Consider the following 25,545-nt stretch of genomic DNA (forward strand, 5'->3'; position numbering starts at 1 on the left):
CATTTGCACATAAAATGATGTCACAAAGAGGGACAGGCTCCAACTCCTTGGTTAACTTATTAAAGGGAGATTCTCTAAAGTTCTAAACTATGGTGGTTACTTAGATACTGACTAGTACTAGTACTAGAAATAAAATAGAGCATTTGTATTTGCAACTCTGAGAGTAGTTCCCAGTCTTCACAACAATGCTATATAGTAGGAACTGTTATAATGCCCAATTATAAGAGAATAAAATTGAGATTCAAAGAAGTTAATTAACTTGCCTAAAATCTCAATCTAGTAAGCAGCAAAACTAGCATTAGCTCCATTCTGTCTGTCCTAGACCCTAGCAGACAAGAGATAAAAGCAGTTAACATGAAACTGTAAGACCAGCTGGTAGAAGCAGACAGCAAGGAGAAGTGACAGCAGGAAGCAGAGCACAGAACATTCGATAATTAGAAAAGCAGAGTAGCTGAGCCTTTCATTATAGCCTCCAACAGTACTATCAACTTTAACAGTTCCTAAGGATATCTCAAAATAATACTTTCAAATGCTTTAAAGATAAAAGCTGCTTAATTGGAGAAGGCCAAGTCTCATGCAATTGATAAGCTTGCCATTTCTCAACACTTCCAAAGTCATTCTCATTATCTAGTGACATTCACTGCTGTTTCCTTTCTGGATCAGTTGTACCATAAGAGCACAAGACAATGAGATACACACAGAAAAATCTGAGGCATTTAACATTACACTGGAAAGTCTGCTCTACTAAAAGAAGGGGTCAGCCCTGGATTTGTCACATCAAGATGTGACCAAAGACAAGGCCTTTATCTTGTCTGAAAATCAGTCTCTACATCAGTAAAATAAGAGCTGAGCCAAGTGTGTGCTACAGAGCTACCTATGAAATTTTGTGATTCTACAAGATTATACTTTAATTGATATACTCTTATTTATTAAGATATGAACTTTTTTTAAAAGGTTGGAGTGAAAAATTAAGAAAAACTTGGTGCCTGGTCGGGTAAACTATAGTAACTTGAAAATTTTTTTCAGTGGAACATTTCATTTGCTCATGTGGTTACAATGAAGCATTACTGTACTATTTTAGATCACAAATATCATGATAATCAATTAAAAGACATTTCAATAAATTAATGGGTAATGATTCATAACGGTTATCAAAGCAAAAAAATATTCTGGATAAATTCTAAAACTTTGATGTTGCCTGTAGATCATTTTATAGGCTGGTTTTAGCCTATGGTACAAAATATATGTGTGCATGTACACATGTGTGTGCACAAAGTATATAAACAAGTCTCTTTGAATAGTAAATGGCCTGGGTTTCACTTATGTATGTTTCTAAAAATTAAGTCTTTTATTTATCCCCCTAAAACCATTTTGTGATATGTGCCGCCACTAACCACTATTTCATCAAGTAATTTTCTACCTTTCCTAACATACACACCAAGCTACTTCATTTTTTTTTTTTTAAGATTTTATTTATTTATTTGACAGACAGAGATCACAAGTAGGCAAAGAGGCAGGCAGAGAGAGAGAGAGAGAGAGAGAGAGAGGGAGGCAGGCTTCCTGCGGAGCAGGGAGCCCGATGTGGGGCTCGATCCCAGGACCCTGAGATCATGACCCGAGCCGAAGGCAGCAGCCCAAACCACTGAGCCACCCAGGCGCCCCAAGCTACTTCATTTTTTATAAAAATAATAGTCAACACATATTGAGTACCTATTATTTGCCAAGCACTATTCAAAGTATTTTATATGCATTAATTTATTTTAATCCAGTGAAGCAGAAACTGCTCTTATCCTCATTTTATAGATGAAAAAACTGAAACAGATGTAAGTAACTTCCCAAGGTCACACTAGCTTAGAATTGGTGAAATAAGAATTCAAATCCAGGTAGTCTGATCCCAAGTCGGTGCTCTTAACCACGATGCTATACTGCCTGCCTTCCTGGTCCTGCCTCACCTAAAATGTATACTTTTTGAGGACAAGGAATAAATCTTACATATATTACTGGTGTCTAGAACATTTCTTAAGTTAGCAGAATGCTTGCCATAAGGTGTACTCAGCACGTCTGCAGAACTGAATCGTTTACCTTACAATGATAACAAAGTCAATCAGAACAAATTCAAGAAGGAAAAAAAAAGAACAAATTCAAGGAAATATGCTTCTCTTAACTCTTAATGCAGACAGATCTCCATATAAATTATTTTACTTTAGTGGTAAAAGAGGTGATACCGGAGACTGCAGGGTGTTGGCGGTGGACAGGAATGTGGGACACTGGGATTAAAAGTGAGATACCCCTTCATTTCTGACTCATCAATTTTCAAAAAGTGTTATTCTAAGCGTTTCCTATGGAAACAGCTTTGATTTAAGACACTGCCTTAAAACTAGTCAGAAACAGACAGATATTAAACTCCCATCAAAAGAAGAAACACTTCTAAATCACACAGGGAACTGCAATATTCTGCTGTTAAAGTAAATCTGTTTTCAAAGAGATTAAAGTTTAAAGCAGTTAAGGATAGTAAAACAATGGATACATCAATGTCTAACTTCTTATCACAAGTAAAATTTTCCAACAATTTTACAGCTGAATTTACTTTACTTCAATACTTACAGTGCACTTTCCATGTCTGCTATATTTTCTTCCATTTTCTGAGACTACATAGAGGTAAATAAAGTTGTCATGAGATCCTACAGCCAGGAGGGTGCCATCTAGAATGAGACAGGAAAAAATGTTAACTAGGGAAATGTACTAAGCTGCTATTTTATTGGACCTGTACTAAATGAATGATATTTTACAAATGTTAAATCTCACCAATTTAACTGTTATTTTGCATTTTTTTTGAGGCAAACTAAAAAAAAATTACTTTTTAAAGATTTCTTAACATATAATGTATTATTTATTTCAGGGGTACAGGTCTGTGATTCATCAGTCTTACACAATTCACAGCACTCACCATAGCACATACCCTCCCCAGCGTCCATCACCCAGCAACCCCATCCTTCCCACTCCCCTCCCCTCCAGTATGTTTCCTGAAATTAAGAGTCTCTTATGGTTTGTCTCCCTCTCTGGTTTCGTCTTGTTTCATTTTCCCCTTCCTTCCCCTATGATCCTCTGTCTTGTTTCTCAAATTGCTCCTATCAGTGAGATCATATGATATTTGTCTTTTCTTATTTGGTATTTGATGAATGAATCCTTCCATCACTAAGCACACTTGAAAAACATGGCCATCCAGTCCAGTCATTTCTTGGAGATACTCAAAGGTCGGGGACTCCGGGGTCATCTCCTCCTAGTTAGTTAAACACTGGCTCCAGGGAAGTTAACGAGCTCTTATGGGTCTAAGTACATAGCACTCATGAGCTGAGTGTTCAACTGCTCATTTCAGCTGAGCACACATGACTCTCCAGCTTGGGAAGGGACTATGTTCTCTTCTTTTATGGTCTCTTCTATTGTTCTTACCACAGAACAGACGGTCAATAAAGTCCAACTGATCTTTGGATTTTAATTGCTACATTTGTAGCAATTTGCTAAGACAACACTAAAAAAGCCAAGCCAAACAGAAAACCTTTTCTGCTTTAAGATAACTCGTCAGGCTTATAGCCTGAGCAAATATTCTTCCTTCCATGTTTAACTCAGCGAACAGTATTCTGCACTTCCTTTTAAACAACTCAGAAGCAATAAAAAAGAGCCTCTGAATCCCACACTGATCTAAAGGACTGGAATATATTTTCAAATATAAGCAAATGTCATTTACACTAACTCCATGGAAAAATAACATGAATGGAAACATATTAATAACAGGAAAAGGGAATGGGAATATTATAGAAACATAATGAACATTCTGAATAAAGTATAAAGAATTATTCAAACAAGGCTAACTGAATTTATAAAATTCTTATGAGTTGCTGAGTATTTTATCTTACAAAATCATGACGTAGCCAGTAATACAACTAGATTTTAAAGAACTTGAACAGCCTCTAATAGTGTGTATTTTGAATATTACTATAATTTATATCTTCTTACATACAAAAAAGATTGCTAAATAGATGTAACATTCGGCCCAATACCTATTCAAAATCCCAAGTATGTGTAATTCCCCCAAAGTGGGATTTGACTGTATTCTGCTTTCAACTGCAAATGCAGTTGTAACAGTTCATTCTAAATTTGCTTGATGATTTAGAATGTTGTTTAACTTTAGAAGACCTTTTGCAGTTTCCCGCAACAGAATTTAATCTGATTTTGGGGGAAACATATTCAATAGTTAACAAGTTTAGAGAGTAAAGAAAAAAGTAGTCCGTTTTAGTGGAAGTGAAAATATGCACTGACAGAGAAATGCCGTGAGTGCCAGGATGGGGGTAAATCCGCCTACCTACTGAGTAGCGCACCACGGAGAGCTGTTCATTCCCATCTGTGTGGATAGAAACTAGATCTCTGGTTTCTGCATCCAGAACAAACCACCTGTTAAGAAGTAAAAATCAAAGTTTTCTTCAGATATTAGTACTTAAAAAAAAAAGATTGCTGACTTTTTCTCCCTTTTAGAAAATTTCAATGAAATTCTAATAATGCCTTTAAATATCACGTTTCCAACATCCACTGAAGGATAAATTCTGCAAAATGGTGCTAAATACAATGTGTATATTTATGGACCTAGGCACGTTCTCATTTCTATTTAGGTAATCATTAAATGCCCACTGGGTTTCTTTGCTAGGTAGCATCTAAACAGAAAGTTAAGATGATAGGATCAGTGTTTTTGAAGATTAAACCAGAGATGGGGAAAAAGAAATAAGTCAATTGAAACAAAGGACAATTAAGAGCCAATTTCACTGATGGTGACCATATACAATAGAGACGGTTATAAAAGGGAAATGAACAATAGAAGACACAGAAAAACCTTTAGTAAGGACGTAGGATAGGTTGAGCTCAACACTGAGGGAATAGGCGGTTCAGTAGCAGAAGGAGGAACAGCTGCATAGCTATGGAGATGGGAAGGAGCATAGACAGTATGAATGTCGGAGGGGAAAGCAGAGGGCTCTTTATTTAGTGTGATTTCAAAGGAACCAGCAGGGGGCGCTCTGCCTCTCCAATACCTCCACATGCACAAAGTGCTCTGAATTCTTTCAAAGGTTTCTTGTTCACATTTACAGAAGTCAAAATGTGAACAGCCTTTTGAGAGGTAAAATAATGGTTAAATTTAACTACATAATAAATGACGTATCCAATCTTTTTACAAGAGCACTTGAAGAGGTGCCTGGGTGGTGCAGTGGGTTAAGCCTTGGACTCCTGGTTTTGGCTCAAGTCCTGATCTCAGGGTTAAGAGATGGAGCCCTGCACTGGGTACCCTGCTCAGTGTGGAGTATGCTTAACACTATCTCCCTCTCCCTTTGCCCACTGCCCCTCACCCCATGCTCATTTGCTCTAAAATAAATAAATCCTTTTTTTTTTTTTTTTTTTTTAAGGGCATTTGAAGGGAAGGATGGTGCTTCAGAAAAAGCATGGCAACATATGAGGTATAAAGCAAAGAATGGCAACTGAAGACAACTAGAGACTGGATAAATGAGAGGAAGGCAGGTTATAAAGAGCATACATAGCTGCTTGGAGGACTTTAGAGTTAGGTATTAAGTTAAGTATTTGGAGAATGAATAAACAAATGTAAGGTAAGTCTTGAACATGACAGAAGCCAAGTTTTAGGAAGAATTATTATTTTTAAAAGATTTTATTTATTTGACAGAGAGAGACAAAGCGAGAGAGGGAACAGAAGCCAAGGGAGATGGAGAGGGAGAAGGAGGCTCCCCACTGAGAAGGGAGCCCGATACGGGGCTTGATCACAGGACTCTGGGATCATGACCTGAGTCGAAGGCAGATGCTTAACGACTGAACCACCTGGGCACCCTCAGGGAAGAATTGTCTGATGTGAAGAGAACAGGACAAGACTAGCAAGTTTTGTTTTTAAGATGGGAAAAAAATCAACCACTAAAATAAGCCAATGAAGAAATCATAATGACAGTTCTTGTAATTTTGAAGCTTTAAAACTAATACCTGGAAAAAGATCATTTCCCCTTCAGATTAAAAGAAATACTATTTAGGAGAGAGAAAAGGGCATGAAAGAATTTAAAAAGTTTAGCGCTGTCACTTAACATGCCTTAGTGCATGCAAGGTAGAAGATGAAAGACTAAAAAATGCTGACTCTTACTATCTACCAGTGAAATCCCTCTCTAATTTAAAATACTCAAGAATGAATTTTAGTAACTTGTGAGCTATGGGTTGAAACTTCTAGGTAGCTAGCCAATTCATAAATTCTGTGTTCTATGCTGGTAAGAGAAAGCGCTTCTATGTGAATACCTGAGTTAAGACCAACATCAGGAAGCTGGCACTAAGAAGCTCCATGCTGTATGTCTAGTGATTTTTCCATTTCACAAGGTGTATATTTACTACAACTGGAGAGTACCCGTAGATTATACGTTTCTTCTGAGAATGTAATTTATTAATCAATTTTTATGGCTAACATTGTTAAACTCCTCTGAGGCAAGAAATACCAAAGCTGATGCCAAGTGAACTGCCTTTTCAGAATTAAGGGTACAAAATATTCCAACCCAGAATGATTAGACAGACCTAAAGAACAACGAGGTACAGTGCCACTCTGTAGGTATCAGATGTCAAGTTTTTAATGAATTTATGGAAACTTTATTATCTTAGGCATTTGAAAAATTACCATTTTTTATCAGGAGAGCCCCAACTACTGTTCCCCCGACCCCAAACTACTGTTTTAAAACTGTTTCCAAGTCAATTTAATCTTCCTGGGAAAATGACAAATAATTTTCTCTTTCTGGAAATTCCCTTAAAAAGCAGTAAACAAAACAAAATCCACAACAAACCCTAGAATATCTGTTGGTGTAACATGTAGAAACCCGAAACTCTGAATTGTTGACTGATAAGAAATGGTAGCTATAAAAAAGAAAACCCTCCAAAAAATAAACCTGCCTACTTTTTCTAGTTCTTTAATTATATATCAGAGCTTCTGGCCCTTGTGCTTTTCACTAATATCACACAAGAGAAGGGTATGATTCCATAGAAAGTGCTCTTCCTAGGCCTCTGAGATACATTAAGGATCCAAAGAGAAAAAAGGAGTTAGCCAAGGAGGCAGAAGAATTTATAATCTAACTGGGGAGAAGGAGTGAGTTCATAAAGTGGTAAACAGTTCAAAGTAATATGAATTACACAAGTTATAAGGATTATGAAGTCTCGGAGCAGGGAGTAATCACAGAGGAGATGAGTGGTCTAGGATTTCGTCACATCAAATGTGGCAAGAAATAAACAGGTAGTGAGCAGTAGACAAGAAACTACAAAAAAGGTTGGCATATATATGAAGGAAGGCAACTTGACCATTCTAGCTGGAGTGGTGACAGAAAGATTTTTAATGAGCTTTTCAAGGCCAGGCTAACAAGTTTGGATTCCACTGTTTAGGTATCAAGAAGAATTTAGTAATGTGCTAATTCAGTTAGCTCATAGTTTCCCACATTTGCTCAATCTATTCCTCCTGCTTAATATGAACTCCTGACTCTTCACTGCTTCTTCAAGATCCAAGAACTTCAAGGCAGGACCAATCCCTCCCCTGTGAAGCATTTTCTGACCTCACACTCACTGTAATTACCTCACACTCACTGTAATTTCTCTGTTGATCTTTAAGCATTAGTGCCTGTTTACTCAAGTACTATTACACTATAATAGGATATGTTCTTTACCCTTTACGTAGTATCTAATTAGGTTACGATCTACTTAGGGTTGGGACCAAGTCTCATAACTTCTTTGTGCTACCCATGGCATCTAGTTCAGTGCTTTACAAGTTGCTGGAACTCAATCAGCATCTGAAGAGTGACTCAGAACTGGACTTGTAACAGGACAGAACTCAGGGAGATTCATGCTGATGGAGTTCAAAGACACTGTGCACAATGGGAAATGAACTCAGAAGTACCCATGGGCCAAGTTAACACCAAATTACAGAGAGAAAAAGCTATTCTTTTCTAATTAGAAGCTTTCTCTTCTAATTATGTCAAAGAAAAGTCTCAGCTAATGCTAATATGTCTTTGATTACTGCTCCTTTTGAACAGCAGGAGCATTTCTTAGACTCAGAATTTTATAGTCAATAGTATTTTAGCTACACTGTTGGTTTGCTTAAGTGACCGTCACCATCAAAATTGTGGAGTTGAGCCTTATCACTTGACTCTCTCCAGGTCTAGGATTTTATGATTCCATGTCAACAACTAAATTCTTTACTTACTCACCAGGCTCACTTCCCCAGCCTGCTTCCTTGTCAAAGCTGTCACCATCACTGCAGACCAGAAACTTTGGGATCTTTTTTGAAGTCACCTCTCTCGGTCTGTCCACTACCCTTTCTATCCATATATATATATTATATATAGTATGTTCCATATACTGACTCGATTTGATGGATTTCTTTCTTTGAAACAATTTCCAACATTAATCTTGCTTTTTATTCTCATCATCACTTCCAGCCCACTGATTTCTCTAATTTCAGGTGTCTAAACTCCATTTACCAGCCTATAAAATGGCAAAAACTCTGTTGGCTTGAAAACAGAACTGGGTCCAGACAAGACCAGAGTAAAGTTTTGTGTAAGGTGCTTAGAGAATTCTGAGATGATATAGACCTAGTATCCTGATGGGATGGTAAATATATCTGTGGTTCCTCTGAGGTCTGGGGGTGCTATATAGATTAAGTGCCTTTAGGGAAACTGGTTTCAAGAAATTTGAAGGGGAAGGATGATCAACTGGGGTCTTGGAAAAATCAAGCATGATGTATTTTTAACAATTCAGAGATTATAAACTTTCAAATTCATAGCAGTTCAGGTTTACACATATCTTTATGAAAAACTTCAAATCCCATCAAGAAGCCTAAATTTTAAAAAACAAGATGATATGGTAAATATACAATGGAATATTAATCTGCCATAAAAAAGGTAAGAGATCTTGCTATTTGCAACAACATGGATGGATCTAGAGGACATAATGCTAAGTGAAGTAAGTCAATCAGAGAAAGACAAATACCATGAGTTCGCTCATGGAGAATTTAAGAAACAAAGAAAAAAAAAAAAAACCAAAAACACACACAAATAAACAGACTCTTAAATACAGAGGTATAGAGGACTGGTGATTTCCAGAGGGATGGGGTAAAAAGGATAAACAAGATCAAGAGTACAGTTCTCTTGATGAGCACCAAGTAATATACAGAATTATTAAAAATAACACTGTATGTTAATTGTATTATTAAGGGGTTGTACACATAAAACTGGTAGTCCCGCACACTGTATCCGACTACTTGTGATTTTAATTGTATTAAATAAAATCTTTAAAAAAAAAAAAAAAAAAAAAAAAAAAACGAGAGAATGTTATATTTGAAAATCACACGTGAGGTTATGGTGCCTAAGTGTAATTTATTAATTATATGATTTATAGTTACTGATTTGTTAGATCTAAGATTTTGGTAACTAATGATTAACAATACTAGTACGTACTAACTTTTATCCATTTATATGCTTATTACCTAATTCCAACACGAGGCAAAGGCATCACACGAAAACTATAGACCAATATCCTTTATGAATATAGATGCAAAAAATCATTTTTTAAGGGATTTTATTTTTATTATTTATTAAATAGATTTTATAAATCTATTATTAGAGACACAGCGAGAGAGGGAACACAAGCAGGGGGAGTGGGAGGGAGAAGTAGGCTTCCCAAAGAGCAGGGAGCCTCATATGGGGCTCAATCCCAGGATCCTGATCTGAGTTGAAGGCAGAAGGACTGAGCCACCCAGGAGGCCCAGGGGTGCAAATATCTTCAACAAAATATGAACAAACTGAACCTGGCAACATATAAAACATATAATACCACGACCAAGTAGGATTTACCTCAAGAACACAAGGTTAACATCTTAAAAACAGCACTATTCTGTATTAATAAAGGACAAAAAATGTTATCTCAATAGACCAAGAAAGGATTGGATGTGACAAAATCTAAAACTCTTTCAAGATTAAAAATTCTCAACAAACTTAGAAGGAAAATTCTTCAACATGATAAGCAGCATCTATGAAAAACCTATAAATAACATTATACTTAGTAGTGAAAGGCTTTCCTTCTAAGATAGAGAATAAGATAAGGATGACCACTCTTGCCACTATTAACTACTGTACTTGACGTTCTTCTAATTAGGACAATTAGACAAGAAAAAAAAATCATTCCGATTGGAAAGAAAACAATTTGTAGATTACATAGTCTTTCTGCCTACAGAAAATCCTAAGGAGTCCACTAAAAAACTATTAGGAGAAATGAGCTTATTAGCAAAGTTGCAGGATACAAGATCAGAGGAGAAGCAGTTATATTTATATACAATAACAATAAATATTCTGAAAATGAAACTGTTTTCTCAATTTCATTTAAAATGGTATCAGGAGAATGAAATACTTAGGTACAAATTCAACAGATGTGCAAATTTGCACCCTAAAAAGTAAAAGCAGCTTGAAAAGGAAAGCTGGAGGCATCATAATTCCCAACTTCAAGTTAAATTACAAAGTAGTAGTGATCATGGTATGATACTGGCACAAAATCAGACATACAGATTAATGGGATAGAACAGAAAACTCAGAAATGAACCTACAACACAATGGTCAATTAATCCTTGACAAAGCAGGAAAGGCTACCCAATGGGTAAGTCTCTTCAACAAATGGTCAGAAACCTGGACAGCTGCATGCAGAAGAAAGAAACTGGACCACTTTCTTACTCCAAACACAAAAATTAATTCAAAGTGGGTTGAAGACTGAAATATGAGACCTGAAATCATAAAAATCCTAGAGAACACAGGCAGTAACCTCTGACATAAGCCATAGCAATTTCTTTCTAGATGTGTCTCCTGAGGCCAAGAGAAACAAAAGCAAAAATAAACTAGTGGGACTTCATAAAAATAAGCTTTTGCACAGCAAAGGAAACAATCAACAAAACTAAAAGACAGCCTTTGAAATGGAGAAGATACCTGCAAATGACATATCTGATTAAAAAAAAAAAGTGAATAATCCACTTTAAAAATGGGCATAAATTTTTCCAAAGACTGACATTATATATGGTCAACAGATGCATGAAAAGATGCTCAACATTACAGATCATTGGGGAAATACAAAGCAAAACCATAATGAATTATCACTTTACACCTGTCAGAATGGCTAAAATCAACAACGTAAGAACAGGTGTTGGTAAAGTATGGAGAAAAGGAAATTCTTTAAACTGTTACTGGAACTGCAAACTGGGGCAGACACTCTGGAAAACGGTATGGAGATTCCTCAAAAATTTAATAAGAACTACCCTATGATCCAGCAATTGCATTACTAGGTGTTTACCCAAAGAATACAAAAATACTAATTCAAAAGGACACATGCACTCCAATGTTTACAGCAGCATTATCTACAATAGCCAAATTATGGAAACAGCCCAAGTGTCCACTGATTGATGAATGGGTAAAGAAGATATGATACACACACAGGAATATTACTTAGCCATAAAAAGATGGAAATCTCGTTTTTCAACAACATGGGTGGAGCTAGGGAGTATTATGCTAGGTGAAATATATCAATCAGGTAAGATAAATACCATATGATTTAACTCACATGTCAATTTATTTTTTTAAAAGATTTTATTTATTTATTTGACAGACAGAGATCACAAGTAGGCAGAGGCAGGCAGGCTCCCCACCGAGCAGAGAGCCTGATGCAGGGCTTGATCCCAGGACCCATGGTCTCAGGATCATGACCTGAGCCGAAGGTAGAGGCTTTAACCCACTAAGCCACCTAGGCTCACATGTCAATTTAAGAAACAAAACAGCAGGGCTCCTGGGTGGCTCAGTCGGTTAAGAGACTGCCTTCATCGTAGGTCATGATCCCACAGTCCCATGATTAAGTCCCATGATCAAGTCCCAAGTCGGGCTCCCTGCTCAGTGGAAAGTCTGCTTCTCTCTCTGACCCTCCTCCATCTCATAGTCTCTCTCTCAAATAAATAAATAAGTAAAATCTTTAAAAAATAAAATTCTGACTCTTGATCTCTGCTGAGGTTATAATTTTGGGGTTGTGGGATCAGTCCCACGTGGGGAGGTGGCTTGGGTTTCTCCCTTTCCTTTGCTTCTCCCCTGGGTTGTGCGTGTGAGTGCGAGCTCACTCTCTCTCTCTCAAGTAAATAAATAAATCTTTAAAAAGAAAAGGCAAAACAAATGAACAAAGGGAAAAAAGAGAGGGGATCAAACCAATAAACTCTAGAGAACAAACTGCTTTACAAGGGGGAGGCAGATGGGGGGTGAATTAAGGAATACACTTGTAACGAGGGCTGAGTGTTATACGGAAGTGCTGAATCACTGAACTGTACGTCTGAAACAATTATTACACTGTATGTTAACTAACTGGAATAAAAATGTAAAAACTAGAAACATTTTTGAAAGAAACTGAAGATGTAAATAAATGGAAAAAACATTTCCTGTTCATAAATTGAAAGACTTAATACTGTTAAGATACTGACATTCCCCAAATTGATTTAACTAAAAAAAAAAAAAAACCAAAAAAAAAAAAAAAAAAAAAACCTATCAAAATGCCAGCTGGCTTCTTCATAGAAACTGCCAAAATTAATCTTAAAATTCATGTGGAAATTTAAAGGATCCTGGATATTCAAAACAACCTCAAAAAGGGCAAAGCTGGAGATTGGAGGACTCACATTTCCCAATTTCAAAATTTACCACAAAGCTACAATAATCAAGGTTGTGATACTGTGCAAATCATATCTGATAAGGTACTACATCCAGAATCCATGAAGAATCCTTACAACTCAACAATAAAAAGACAAAACCAGTTCAAAGATGGGCATAGGATTGAATAGACATTTCCTAAAAAGGCTATCCAAGTGTTAAGAGATAACATCATTCACCATCAAAAAAATGCAACTCAAAACTACAATGAAAAAGCATTTCACATTCACTAGGATGGCTATACTCAAAATACAGACAATGACAAGTGCTGGTGAACATGTGGGGGAATTGGATCCCTTATACTTTGCTGGTGGAGTTGTAAAATGTAGCTATTGTGGAAAACAATTTGATTATCAAGAGCTCAGCAAGTCTACTCCTTGGTATATGCTCAGGAAGAGTTGAAAACATGTCCTCGCAAAAACGTGTATATGAAAGTTAGGTCAAAGAAGCTAGTCACAAAAGATCACTTATTATAAGAGTCTATTTATATGAAATTTCTAGAATAGGCAAATCTACAGAAACAGAAAGACCAGTTGCCCAGGGCTTGGGGAAATGGGTGAGGGTAATGAAGAGCGACTACCAATGCGTATAGGGTTTTTTTGTGTGTGTTAATGAAAATATTCTGAAATTAGCTTGGGATAAAGCTTGTGAACTTACTAAAAACTACTTAATTATATACTTCAAATGAATAACTTCCAGTATATATCTCAATAAAGCTGTTAAAAAGAATCTTTTATTATGTGAGGATCGGCATGTTAAGAACTACGTTCTTAACTATATGTTTCTTAGGGCTATATGTTTCTTTCCCTTAGAAATTATAGTAGTGATACATTATTTTAAATGACAATTTTATTTATCATTGTGACAATTTATACTTGTGTTTACTTCTTGATTCCAAGAAATACATTTCTAGATTTGGACATAAAAAGATCTTTAAACATTTTGCTAGTCACCTTTTCTAGATCATGCACAATTTGGACATGTGTTGCACTATATTTTAAAAAAAAAAATTTCCTTGTTCTAAGTGTGACTTTTTTTTTTACAATGAGCGGTCAGTGATAATATATCTGAATGGCTACACTGAGGAATTTTCAGTTTCAGACACTACAAACCAGGTATTCACAAACCCATGTAAAAAATAAAAATAAATGAGAAAGTTCTCTAACAATCAATACAATCTAACCAGATGCGAAACCAAAGACAGGAATAATGGATAGAATGAACATGGATAACTACATCTCCCCTCGGTTCTAAGGTCCATCACTTTGTATTTAGTTATCACATCACTCTCACTTATAAGGTGTTTCCTACTCACAACTCCAAGAGGAAACGACTGGCTTTAAGTCCTATTAACTGAGTGAGTGACTTTTCATTCTAAGCTTATTCATTATGACTTTGCAGCTACATGCACACGTGCAAACACACACACACACACACACACACACACACACACACCCCAGCTTCACTGAATGAAGCGGTGTGTCTTAATGATCCAAATCCCTCTAGCCCTTGCACTCTATTCAGTGTTTCATTCCTTTGTATATATAGTAAATGTTTCTAAAGTATGTCAGCAGTGATTTAACCTTCAAAGGTAAACTTTCCTTACAATATTTCTAAGTAATGCTACCAACACCATAAGCACATGTCAAAGACTATTAATGGAGTAGTGGAAAGTAATCGATCAGCTTTGGAACCATATAGAATCTGAGTTCAAATCCTAGCTCAATCACAAGTGGTAAGCTCTATGGGTCTTGGTTTTCTGTCTGTGCAATGGAGAGATCAATGAATATTTTGTTGCACTCTTATTAAAGTTTAAAGAAATACATAAAAATAACTAATAAGCTATATAAATAAAAATATATAATACATATTTATAAATAAATAAATATATATAAATAAAGAGATAAATAAAAATAACTAGTCTTAACCTCAGCATTTGTGGTATTTGCTCACCTACACAAAAACAGACTGAAGTGAACTCATTTGTGGCTTTCTGGAAACAAGTTTAATACTTTAGTTCAGGTTGCTTTTAATGTGCTTAACACATTTTTTGTAAAAGAGAAAATAATTCCCTTCAAATCCTACAAAGTGACCTGACATACACCTAAGTTGAAGTAATAATCTAATAACAACATGCATTTTGGAGAAATCTGAGATAGTAACACTGTCAATATTTCCAAGTTTTCACCAATTACTCTCTCCCTCCCTAGCAGTCTAATTCTAAAATTCTCTTTTAGACTCAATCTAATAGCATCCATGTTTCAAAGTTTATCACTAGAGACCTGTTTTTTTCATCATTTTTTTAAAAAGTAGGCTCCACATCCAGTGTGGAGTCCAACACAGGGCTGGAACTCAACCCTGAGATTAAGACCTGAGCTGAGCTCAAGAGTAGATGCTTAAATGACTGAGCCCCCAGGCATCCCTTCATGATTCTAGATTTTGTAATGCTGTATAGAAGGAACTTGAGTGTTTCGATTTTCTAGAGGTGTTCTTTTGCATCCAACAACCAAAGGAAATACTTGTTATTAAAAAACTCCAAATAACTAAATTAAGATTTAAATGAACTGATTTGAAATATCTGTCATATAAACAAAAGTGTTTATATTGTGTTCACAATAGTTTCACCTCATCAGAAATCAGCACTCCACATTTTCTACAGGTTTAACTTTTGGAAATTTACTTCATATTTTCCTTCTGCCTCTTTAATAAATTATTTATGGATGAAGTCTATTTCCTATCAGAGGCAATAAAAAGAACTCTATTAAAAATACAGATAATAAATATGTGTTACTTAATAACCTTAGAAAGGTACTGTATAAGGTCTGTAAAGACAAGTAATTAGTAACAATTTCAGAAAATATACCTTTATAACCTATCTGTGTAACATTAAAAGAAAAGGATGACAAAGGCTAAAGAAAAAATGATTTATAAAAGCTCGACTGGGTTATTTCAGTTTCAGTTCCCTTCCCTAAAAGAAAATGAGGAGAGAAACTTTCTGACACCATAAAAAATTCTACAAAGGAGGGTTCAAGAAGCCTATCCTAATCACTCTTTTCTTTTACAACTGCACACCCTCCCAAACCCTCTGGCTCAGTGTCCCACCCCCACCACCCTCATGGCTTTAAACATTTTCTAACTTAGTTAGAATATTTATTTTTTATCCTGTTTCCACCCACACACTAAAAATGTGGGCTCCCCATGGGCAGGGATTTTTGTTCTGCACGCTGATGTAGCCTGAATGCCCACAGTAGGGCCTAACAAATGGCAGGTGCTCAAGAAATAATCACTGAACAAATGAATGAGGCTACATAACAGATGAGAGCAACAAGCATATTCGTGTGCCACTTAAAAAGATTAGTCCTCTAAATCAGATTGAGAACATTCTTGAATAAAGATTAAACATCCCACCACTTCAGATTACTCAGCTCACATTTCCCTTCAAGACCCTACCTGCCTGAGTGCGTTCCTATGGCCACCACTGTGCCACTTGGATGAAAATCTGCACAGTGTCCTGGTTCCTAGAAGAGAGACAGACAGCTGTTGGGGAGTACATGTGAAAGTCTCCCTAGATCTATGGGAATAGTGGCAAAAACATTTGAAAATAATTGGTTTCATATTAACATGGAGTTCTGATCAACTTTCTCGTAGCCAGTGAAAAATATCACATTGATATGAGAGGAAAAAGAATTTCAGAGCAGGAAGGGGTATGTTGGCAAAGTGGCAAGGGAAAAGGACAGCCAGCTTTTGGCTCGGCAGTGGAACAATAAGGATAATAACGACAAACATGTATACAGTTCTTTAGTCTGCAAAGAACGTGTATACACCTTTGGGCTAGAAAAGGCTGATGTCTGGGTCGGGTAGGGAGGAAATACAGTAAGAGATCAACTCCAAAAGAAGACAGTAGAGTCTGTTAGTGAGCAGCGCTTACTGATTCCAACTGCAACACCACCAGAGGCCCAAACATTTCTGTAACAATCCTCCACAAATAGGTCAAATCTTTTTTTTTTTCTACTGAAACGGAAAAATTGAGCTTTTGCCCTAATTTGCTTCTTCAAAATGGATATATGTACACTTCGCGACTAAACATTCTCCCCTTACCTCATCCACTTTACTAAACTACACACTTGGTTTTAACCAATGCTGAGTCCTTTTTCCTTTGCTGCTCCCAAATGCCGGTTTAGGCAGTTTTCGTGGGGGGATTATGATCACATTTTGCTTTACTCACATCTACGAGCCTGGTCCATTCTAGCCTGTGTTCCACTGAGTTCCACATGCACACCTGTCTGTCCTGAGCACATGTCAAGAGCAAATCTTTGAAGGGATGTGTGGCAAGACCCCAAAGCTCATCTGTATGACCCTGAAATGAAATAAGATCCATTGTTATAAGAAACAGAGGGCATCATAAAAAATATTCAGTTAATGGTTAAGATCATACATCTTACCTGTACTTCTATTTGGAAGCCATCATTAAATGTTCCCCGCAAAATGAAATTTCGTGATGTGCCTACCAAAAATTGATCTGCCTTTCCTTCTGCTACAGCTCTGATTGTTCCATAATGATCAGGAACCTAAAAAATAAATTTATAGTCACCCTACACATAACATGTATTAATTACTACCCGAAGACTGCATTTACAGCTGTAAGCAACTATGGGATAATAAATGGCAGAATTCCAAATCTGAAAGTCACAGGTTAATATTATACTAGGAAGTTTATTTACTCAATTACATTTTATTATACAGAAGTTATAATGCATTATCAACATTCTTTGCTTTAGTCAATTTAATTTATATTTTATATGATTTCAAGAGTTCAGTTAGGTGTAGGGGAAAAAGTTCTATTAGACCACATAAAAATGTGGTCTGGTTTTGTTTTTTACTGGTTGTTATTTGGGTTACATCATTTAGCTGAAGACAAATTTATCTATAATATGGGGAAATAATTATATATACTCTACCTATTCTTGATTGTTGTAAGGATAAAAATGTAAGAATAACACAAGGAAGATTTATTTGTTAACTAAAAAGCAATATATTACAAAGTGTTATAACTATCTTTCATAGGACTCCTTGGGAGATCAATCTCATTTAATGCACTACACGTTATACCCTCAGTGAATAGTGTATTAATAAGATAATAAGCCCAAGCAATGACTCTGAAATAATGCAATTCTTCTTTATGAAGGAGGACCCAAAGCGACTCCTCAAAGCACAAATAATTAAAGCCCAAAGGTAATCCAAACTGATGTTAGAAATGGCAAAGGAGATGAACAGATGGTGCAGCTTTTGATTACAAAGGATATAAAAGTTATCTGTGAATAAAAGAAATAGTTAGGAAGTGGCATTTTCATTATGAACCTAAGGTTGTGATAAAGTGACTCTTTCAACTTCTTGTCTGTCTTCTTGGAAATAAAACCCAAGAGCACTATACTGTTGGGACCCTCTTTTTTAAGAAAAGATTTTGTCTGGGGACGCCTGGGTGGCTCAGTTGGTTAAGCAGCTGCTCAGGACATGATCCCAGCATCCTGGGATCGAGTCCCACATCGGGCTCCTTGCTCCACAGGGAGCCTGCTTCTCCCTCTGACTCTGCCTTCCACTCTGTCTGCCTGTGCTCGCTCTCCCTCGCTCTCTCTCTGACAAATAAATAATAAATTTAAAAAATCTAAAAAAAAAAAAAAAAAAAAAAAGAAAAGATTTTGTCTGGAAAACACATTATGTGTTGACAACAGCATAAATCCAAAATTTAAATCACCAAAAAAAAAAAAAAAAAGAAGAAGAAGAAGAAGAAGCAATACTAAACTGTGAAATTTGCCCTTGTTTTGAGAATCACTGACCTAGAGAATGCTATTATTAACCATTTTACTTCCAGAGACCTCAATGCAAGTAGCAAACTCCCCACAAGCACAGAATACTTGTCAGGTGTTGTGGATACACTTGATGCAGGATATGAAGCAGACATATACACAGAGAGCGATTATCATTAAGCCCACTGTTTAAAAGATTATTTTCAAGTTTTAAAATCAAACTGGTTATTTTTTATACCTTAGAGGTGGATACTGTATCTGATGAATGTTTGCTGAATTTTAAAGTGTGCATGGTTATATTTTTAGATCAGTAAAAGATAATCTCAGAAATAAACAAAAACTACATAGTCTGCCAATATATAATATATATGTATATTTATTCTTTCCAATTATTTTGTTTAATAAATGGTCCTTTTTCCTTTCTTTTTCTTTTTCTGAGAGAATGAAATGATAAAAATATGCACCAGTTAGGAAAAGAATAAATGAAACAAGATGGGATCAGGAGGGAGAGAAACCGTAAGAGACTCTTAATCTCACAAAACAAACTGAGGGTGGCAGGGGCGGGGGCGGGGGGGGGTAGGGAGGGGGTAGGGTTATGGACATTGGGGAGGGTATGTGCTATGGTGAGTGCTGTGCAGTGTGTAAACCTGGCGATTCACAGACCTGCACCCCGGGGCTAATAATACATTTTATGTTTATTAAAAAATTCAAAAAAATTTTGAGAAAAAAAAAAGTGTGCATCAGTTTCCCAGGAAAGTGTGTTAACTTATTATGGGATGAAAGACAAGCACTTAGAAAACTTAACATGTTAAAATTTTCATGTTTCGTTTTCATCCTTACCTCTATTTCTCTTTCAGGATTCAGATCATGATCCCACAGAATTATTTTTCTGTCTTTCCCACCTCCAGTTAATAACATCCCATTTCTCATTTGACAAAGTGTAAATACACTGCCATCATGAGCTTTGATTTGCTTGCTGATCTGATAAACACCTAATAAGATGAGAGAAAAAAAAAAAAAACACCAGTGATATTTTCCATCACTTTAGTGTCTTTTTGGAAGAAAATTTTAATTACAGACTGAAGAATCAAAAGGTCCTCCTTTTGCATTTATATCGATATTCAGTTACTCTGAAAACATTTCAAAATAATTCTTACAGAAAGATATAATTCCACAGACAACAGAGGATACATTAGCTTCAGAACTTACTATCCCTGGGGCATCTGGGTGGCTCAGTGGGTTGAGCCGCTGCCTTCGGCTCAGGTCATGATCTCAGGGTCCTGGGATCGAGTCCCGCATCGGGCTCTCTGCTCAGCGGGGAGCCTGCTTCCCTCCCTCTCTCTCTCTCTGCCTGCCTCTCTGTCTACTGTGATCTCTCTCTGTCAAATAAATAAATAAAATCTTAAAAAAAAAAAAAAAGAACTTACTATCCCTTATAATCATCCTACATGGTAGGCAGGGTAGGTATTACTCTTCTGATTTTAGAGCTGAGGACACAAGTCTTCAATGTTCCCTTAAGCTTTCCAAAAAGTCTTCATTTCCTATTGAGGTAACAGTCATAATATTTAACATTTAATAACCACTGCTGGGACACCTGGGTGGCTCAGTCAGTTAAGTATCTGCCTTCGGCTCAGGTCATCCCAGGGTCCTGGGATTGAGCCCCTAGTCAGGCTCTCTGCTTCTCCCCCTGCTTGTGCTCTATCTCTCTCTCTGGCAAATAAATAAATAAAATATAAAAAATAAATAAATAACCACTGTTCATGTGGAGGCCCTCTGCTCTGCCAATGACTGCCCCTTTTGTTTGCTAAAAAATGGAGGACTGGGAAAGGTACGGAGGTGGAAATGGGCACTAGTAGCCTAGAACAGTGGCTTTTGATCAACTACAGAAGTATTAAAAACTGGTCTGGCTGAACCAATGTGATGGCTGAATGACAGCCCAGGTTTCTTATATGTCCATAGCACTTTACCCAGGAAGGAACAAGGCAGGCCCATAAAAATATATTTTTAGTAAAGTCCACGTAGACATTAAAAAAACAATATACATACACATGCACACGTCACACACACACACACAACTGACCACTGAACAATACAGGGGTTAGGTGTACCAACTCCCTGCACAGTCAAAAATCTGTGTATAGCTTTAGACTCCCCCTAAACTTACTACTAATAGCCTACTGTTGACAGAAAGCCTTACCAATAATAACAATAGTTGATTAACATATTTTGTAAGCTGTATGTATTAAATATATATTCTTCCAATAAAGCTAGAGGATAAAATATTATTTTTTAGAGATTTTACTTATTTACTTGTCATAGAGAGAGAGAGAAAGCACAAGAAGGGAGAGCAGCAGGCAGAAGGAGAAGCAGACTCTGTGGTAAACCAAGGAGCCCCGATGTGGGACGCGATCCCAGATGTGGGACTCGATCCCAGGAATCCAAGATCATGACCTGAGCCAAAGGCAGTTGCTCAATGGACTGAACCACCCAGGCATCCCTAGAGAAAATATTATTAAGAAAATTGTAAGAGGGGCACCCAGATTGCTCAAATTGGCTAAGTTTCACTCTTGGTCCTGGGGTTGAGCCCCACAATAGGCTCCCTGCTTAGCGGGGAGTTCACCTCTCCTTCTCCTTCTGCCACTTCCCCCCATCCCCTGCCCTTGTGCTTTTTCTCTCTCAAATGCATAAAATCTTAAAAAAAAAAATACATTTACAGTACTGTAAAAAATCTGCATATGAGTAGACACATGCAATTCAAACCCATCTTGTTCAAGGGTCAGCTATGTATGTATATACTCTTTTTTCCTTTATATTATTTATTTATTTAGTAGGCTCCACATCCAACATGGGCTTAGATGCATGACCCCGAGATCAGGAGTTTCATGCTCTGAAAGAGGCAGCCAGGCACCCATCAGACCCTCTTTCTTAAGGGCAAGGGAAAGATTTTAGTACAAAAACTATAACCACTTCATTTCCTGAGAACTCCTTCTTTGGTATTCATGATACCTTACTTCAGTGAACCTCTTTATCTGGCTAGTGAGGCTGGAAGAGCAAGAGTAAAAGCTCTTTGGAAAATACCTTGTAGAATCAGTCACTAGGTTAAAAATGGGAAGGTAGCACCTTGTTTAAATATGGCCAAAGTGGGGTGCCTGGGTGGCTCAGTCGCTAAGCATCAGCCTTCGGCTCAGATCATGATCCCAGAGTCCTGGGATTGAGCCCTCCATCGGTCTCCTTGCTTGGCAGGAAGCCTGCTTCGCCCTCTCCCCCTGCTGTGTTCCCTCTCTTGTTGTCAAATAAATAAATCTTTTTTTTTTTTTAAAGATTTTATTTATTTATTTGACAGAGAGAAATCACAAGTAGTCGGAGAGGCAGGCAGAGAGAGAGAGAGAGGGAAGCAGGCTCCCTGCTGAGCAGAGAGCCTGATGTAGGACTCGATCCCAGGACCCTGAGATCATGACCTGAGGCGAAGGCAGCGGCTTAACCCACTGAGCCACCCAGGCACCCCTCAAATAAATAAATCTTAAAAAAAAAAAAAAAAAGGCCGAAGTAAATAAGATCTTAAATCACTTGGAATAATAAAAAAAAATTATAGGTTTAAAATTTACTCACTGAGAGAAATGGGTGAAGGGGGTTAAAAGGTTCAGACTTCTAGTTATAAGATAAAAAAGTTCTTGGAATTAAACGCACAGCATGGTGACTACAGTTAACAATGCTGTATTATAAATCTGAAAATTAAGCTGCTAAGAGAGTAGGTCTTAAAAAAGTTTTCATCAAAAGAAAAATCTGGGGGTGCCTGAGTGGCTCAGTGGGTTAAGCCTCTGCCTTTGGCTCAGGTCATGATCTCAGCATCCTGGGATTGAGCCCCGCATCAGGCTCTCTGTTCAGCAGAGAGCCTGCTTCCCCTTCTCTCTCAGCCTGCCTATCTGCCTACTTGTGATCTCTCTCTGTCAAATAAATAAATAAAATCTTTGGGAAAAAAATTCTCTAACTATATGAGGTGATGGATATAAACAAAACTTACTGTGGTCATCATTTTGCAATATAAACATACATCAAATCAAATTATTATGTTATATACCTTAAGTGTATACAAAATTATATGCCAGTTTTATCTCAATAAAACTGAAAAAAAAATTCACTTTCTAAAATTGTTCATCAATGGAAGAATGGATACCAAAATATGATATGTTCATAATATGTAATATTATTTAGCCATAAAAAGGAATTGAGATACTGATACATGCCACAACATGGATGAACCTTGAAAACACTAAGGTTCCAATAAAAGAAGCCAGTCACAAAGGACCATATATTGTATGATTCAGTTTACACGAAATGTCCAAAACAGAGATCTCCACAGAGATCAAAAGTAGACAAATGGTTGCTAGAGGCTGAAGGGAGGGAGAAATGGGAAATGATTGCTAAGGGGCCCAGAGTTTATTCTGGGGGTGATAAAATGTTTAGAAATTAGGCAGTAGTGATAGGTATATAACTCTGTGAATGTACTAAAAATCACTTTATTGTATATTTTAAAAGGGTGAATTTTTGGTCTGTGAACTGCATCTCAATAAAGCTGTCACTGACATTGTTCACTTTTACATATTTATTTGAGCTACCATTATATTTAAAAAATTAACTGAAATTTGTAGGGCCTTGGTATCCTTGAAAAAAGAATGCTACAGCAGAATCTAAAAATTACTCAGTGTGAGGGAGCTAGTGGTACAGATATTTAAGAGATGGGTATATTTGGTAGGGAGAAAGGAAAGTGCTTGCCTGATTTGGAGTAGAGCTTGCTCGAATGTGCAGAGCTGGGAGCAGAACTCCAACAAACTTGCTATTCACATCAACAGCCTCAGGTCACATCAACATTTATCACCTAAAAATACTTTAAACACTGAATACCACAACTGTGTCCAATACGACAGACAGCCAATTATCAATCATGAGAGAAAAGACATATGAGAGATGTGAATCTTTTTCTCTTAGGTAGGCTCCACGCCCAGAGTGGAGCCCAGTGTAGGGCTCAAACTCTTGACCCTCAGATGAAGACCTAAGCTGAGATCAAGAGTTGGACGCTTAACCAACTGAGCCATCCAGACACTCGCCTTACTTTCTAATGCACAGTCAACAAGAGAGTCTGAAAGTACGATGGAACCAAGAAATTACAAAAAGCAGAAATGTGGACTTTCATGGACTCCACGAAAATGTAGAAAAGTGCAATAGTTTTTCTGTTTTAAATTCAGTCTTCCATACTTCCAGATAAGACAACCTTATTAAACACTTAAGATCTTCCTAGAATGATGGAATGTTAGAAAGCCGAAAATAAATCTGAGACACAAATGCTCCATCAAGAATAAAAATATCTAGTAGTATCAGCTCCATGACATTTCTACTCCCAAACTTCCTACCCTATGACCTTTATTTCCTGAGGACCTAATATTGAGATAAAATTTCTGTGTTTCAAATTTAAACATGTTCAAATTTAAACAAAGTTCCCTTTAGATAGTATTTACCAACAAAACAAACCATCAGTCAAAGATTTCTTTCTCATAAGCCTATATTTCTGACATTCCAATTTAAGTCATGTTTGAAATACCTACCGAGAAAAATAATTATCCTTGAATTTAAAATGGTGTTTCTTAGTCCCTTAAAGGAATTTGGCAGAGTTAAGAATAATGGAAATTTAATGATCTTGTGATATTCTCAACTTATAATCCCCCCACTTAAAACTTATGAATTACTTCATAAAAGAAAAATCTGAACTTCCTCATATAGGTAAGAAATAAGTACCTTGTACTCACAGGATAACAGATAATGCTGGAACAACCTAAGTGTTGACCATCAGATGAACTAATAAAGAAAATGTAATAATATACACATTTAAACAATGGAATAAAAAAAGAAGGAAATCCTGTCATTTGTAACAACATGGATGAACCCTGAGGGTATTATGCTAAGTGAAATAAGTCAGACACAGAAAAACAAATGCCATATGATCTCACAAGTAAAATCTAAAAAAATGAACAAACAGAACAGACTGGTGGTTGTCAGAGGTGGTGGTGGGGGAAATAGGTGACAATGGTCAAAAGGAAGAAATATCCAGTTATAAGATAAACAACTTCTGGGGATGTAATAATGTACAGTACAGTGACTGTAATGAACAATACTATATTGTATACTGAACGATCCTGAGAGTAAATCCTAAAGATTTGTGGTAATCATTTGGCAAACATACATATATCATATCATTATGCTGTATTCTTTATGAATCACTTATGAAATAATACTTCTGCCATCCAAAAATGTCCCTCTATCAGATATGTTATCACAGTATTTTTGGTTGAAAAGGCTTCCAGCCACGGATGCAGAAATACATATTAGGGAATATGCAAAACGGGTCAATCTATTGTAATTTTGGGCAAGAATTTAAAAATGGAAACTTTGAGTGTTCTGATCTAAGCTTATACATTTATTTCACTACATTCATCAAACAGAAACACTGAAATGTACAGAAAGAAACAAAATTCTTAGGAAGTTTGCCCATAACAGGATCATAGCAGAGTACAACACAGTCCATTTCATGTACTCAACAGTTCACAAAGATTAGATTTCCTATTTCCTGTATGTTCACATGCAGATTTTCTTGGCACAAAGGCAAAGCCACAAGTTTTTTAGACAAAAAAAAATGAAATAAAGACCTCTCCCTGCCTCCCATCTCAGCATGCATTAAGGCTAATGAAGGGTACATTTACACCCAAATTCTGCTTAGTGTTGGAGGATAATATGTCAACAATTTAAGTCACTGTTTTGGCAGACAATGGTAGACAATGCTGTTCCTCGTATTTCTAATACTGAGCAAATGAGTCCAGGAAAAAGAAAATAGAGATGAGTGGGAAAGGTAATTGATAGTATCACTGTTCTTTTTTCTTAAGAATCCTTAATCCAGGGACACCTGGGTG

At 36.6% G+C, this 25,545-nt stretch overlaps 1 protein-coding gene across 6 annotated transcripts in view; it reads right to left on the bottom strand.

Moving 5' to 3' along the window:
- EML4 (EMAP like 4) overlaps positions 1–25,545 on the bottom strand; it is a 156,323-nt gene that overhangs the window by 13,383 nt on the left and 117,395 nt on the right. For all 6 annotated transcript variants that reach the window (XM_004770921.3, XM_004770920.3, XM_004770919.3 and 3 more), the window contains 6 exons: positions 19,427–19,578; positions 17,225–17,350; positions 17,008–17,139; positions 16,233–16,300; positions 4,361–4,449; positions 2,605–2,702 (listed from right to left, as the gene is read on the bottom strand). In XM_004770921.3, the coding sequence (XP_004770978.1) occupies positions 2,605–2,702; positions 4,361–4,449; positions 16,233–16,300; positions 17,008–17,139; positions 17,225–17,350; positions 19,427–19,578 (665 nt within the window). The remainder of the gene's footprint in view (positions 1–2,604; positions 2,703–4,360; positions 4,450–16,232; positions 16,301–17,007; positions 17,140–17,224; positions 17,351–19,426; positions 19,579–25,545) is intronic.

The sequence above is a fragment of the Mustela putorius genome, unplaced genomic scaffold, assembly GCF_011764305.1.
Source record: "Mustela putorius furo isolate JIRA1106 unplaced genomic scaffold, ASM1176430v1.1 tig00000281_pilon_pilon_pilon, whole genome shotgun sequence".
Lineage (NCBI taxonomy): Eukaryota > Metazoa > Chordata > Mammalia > Carnivora > Mustelidae > Mustela > Mustela putorius.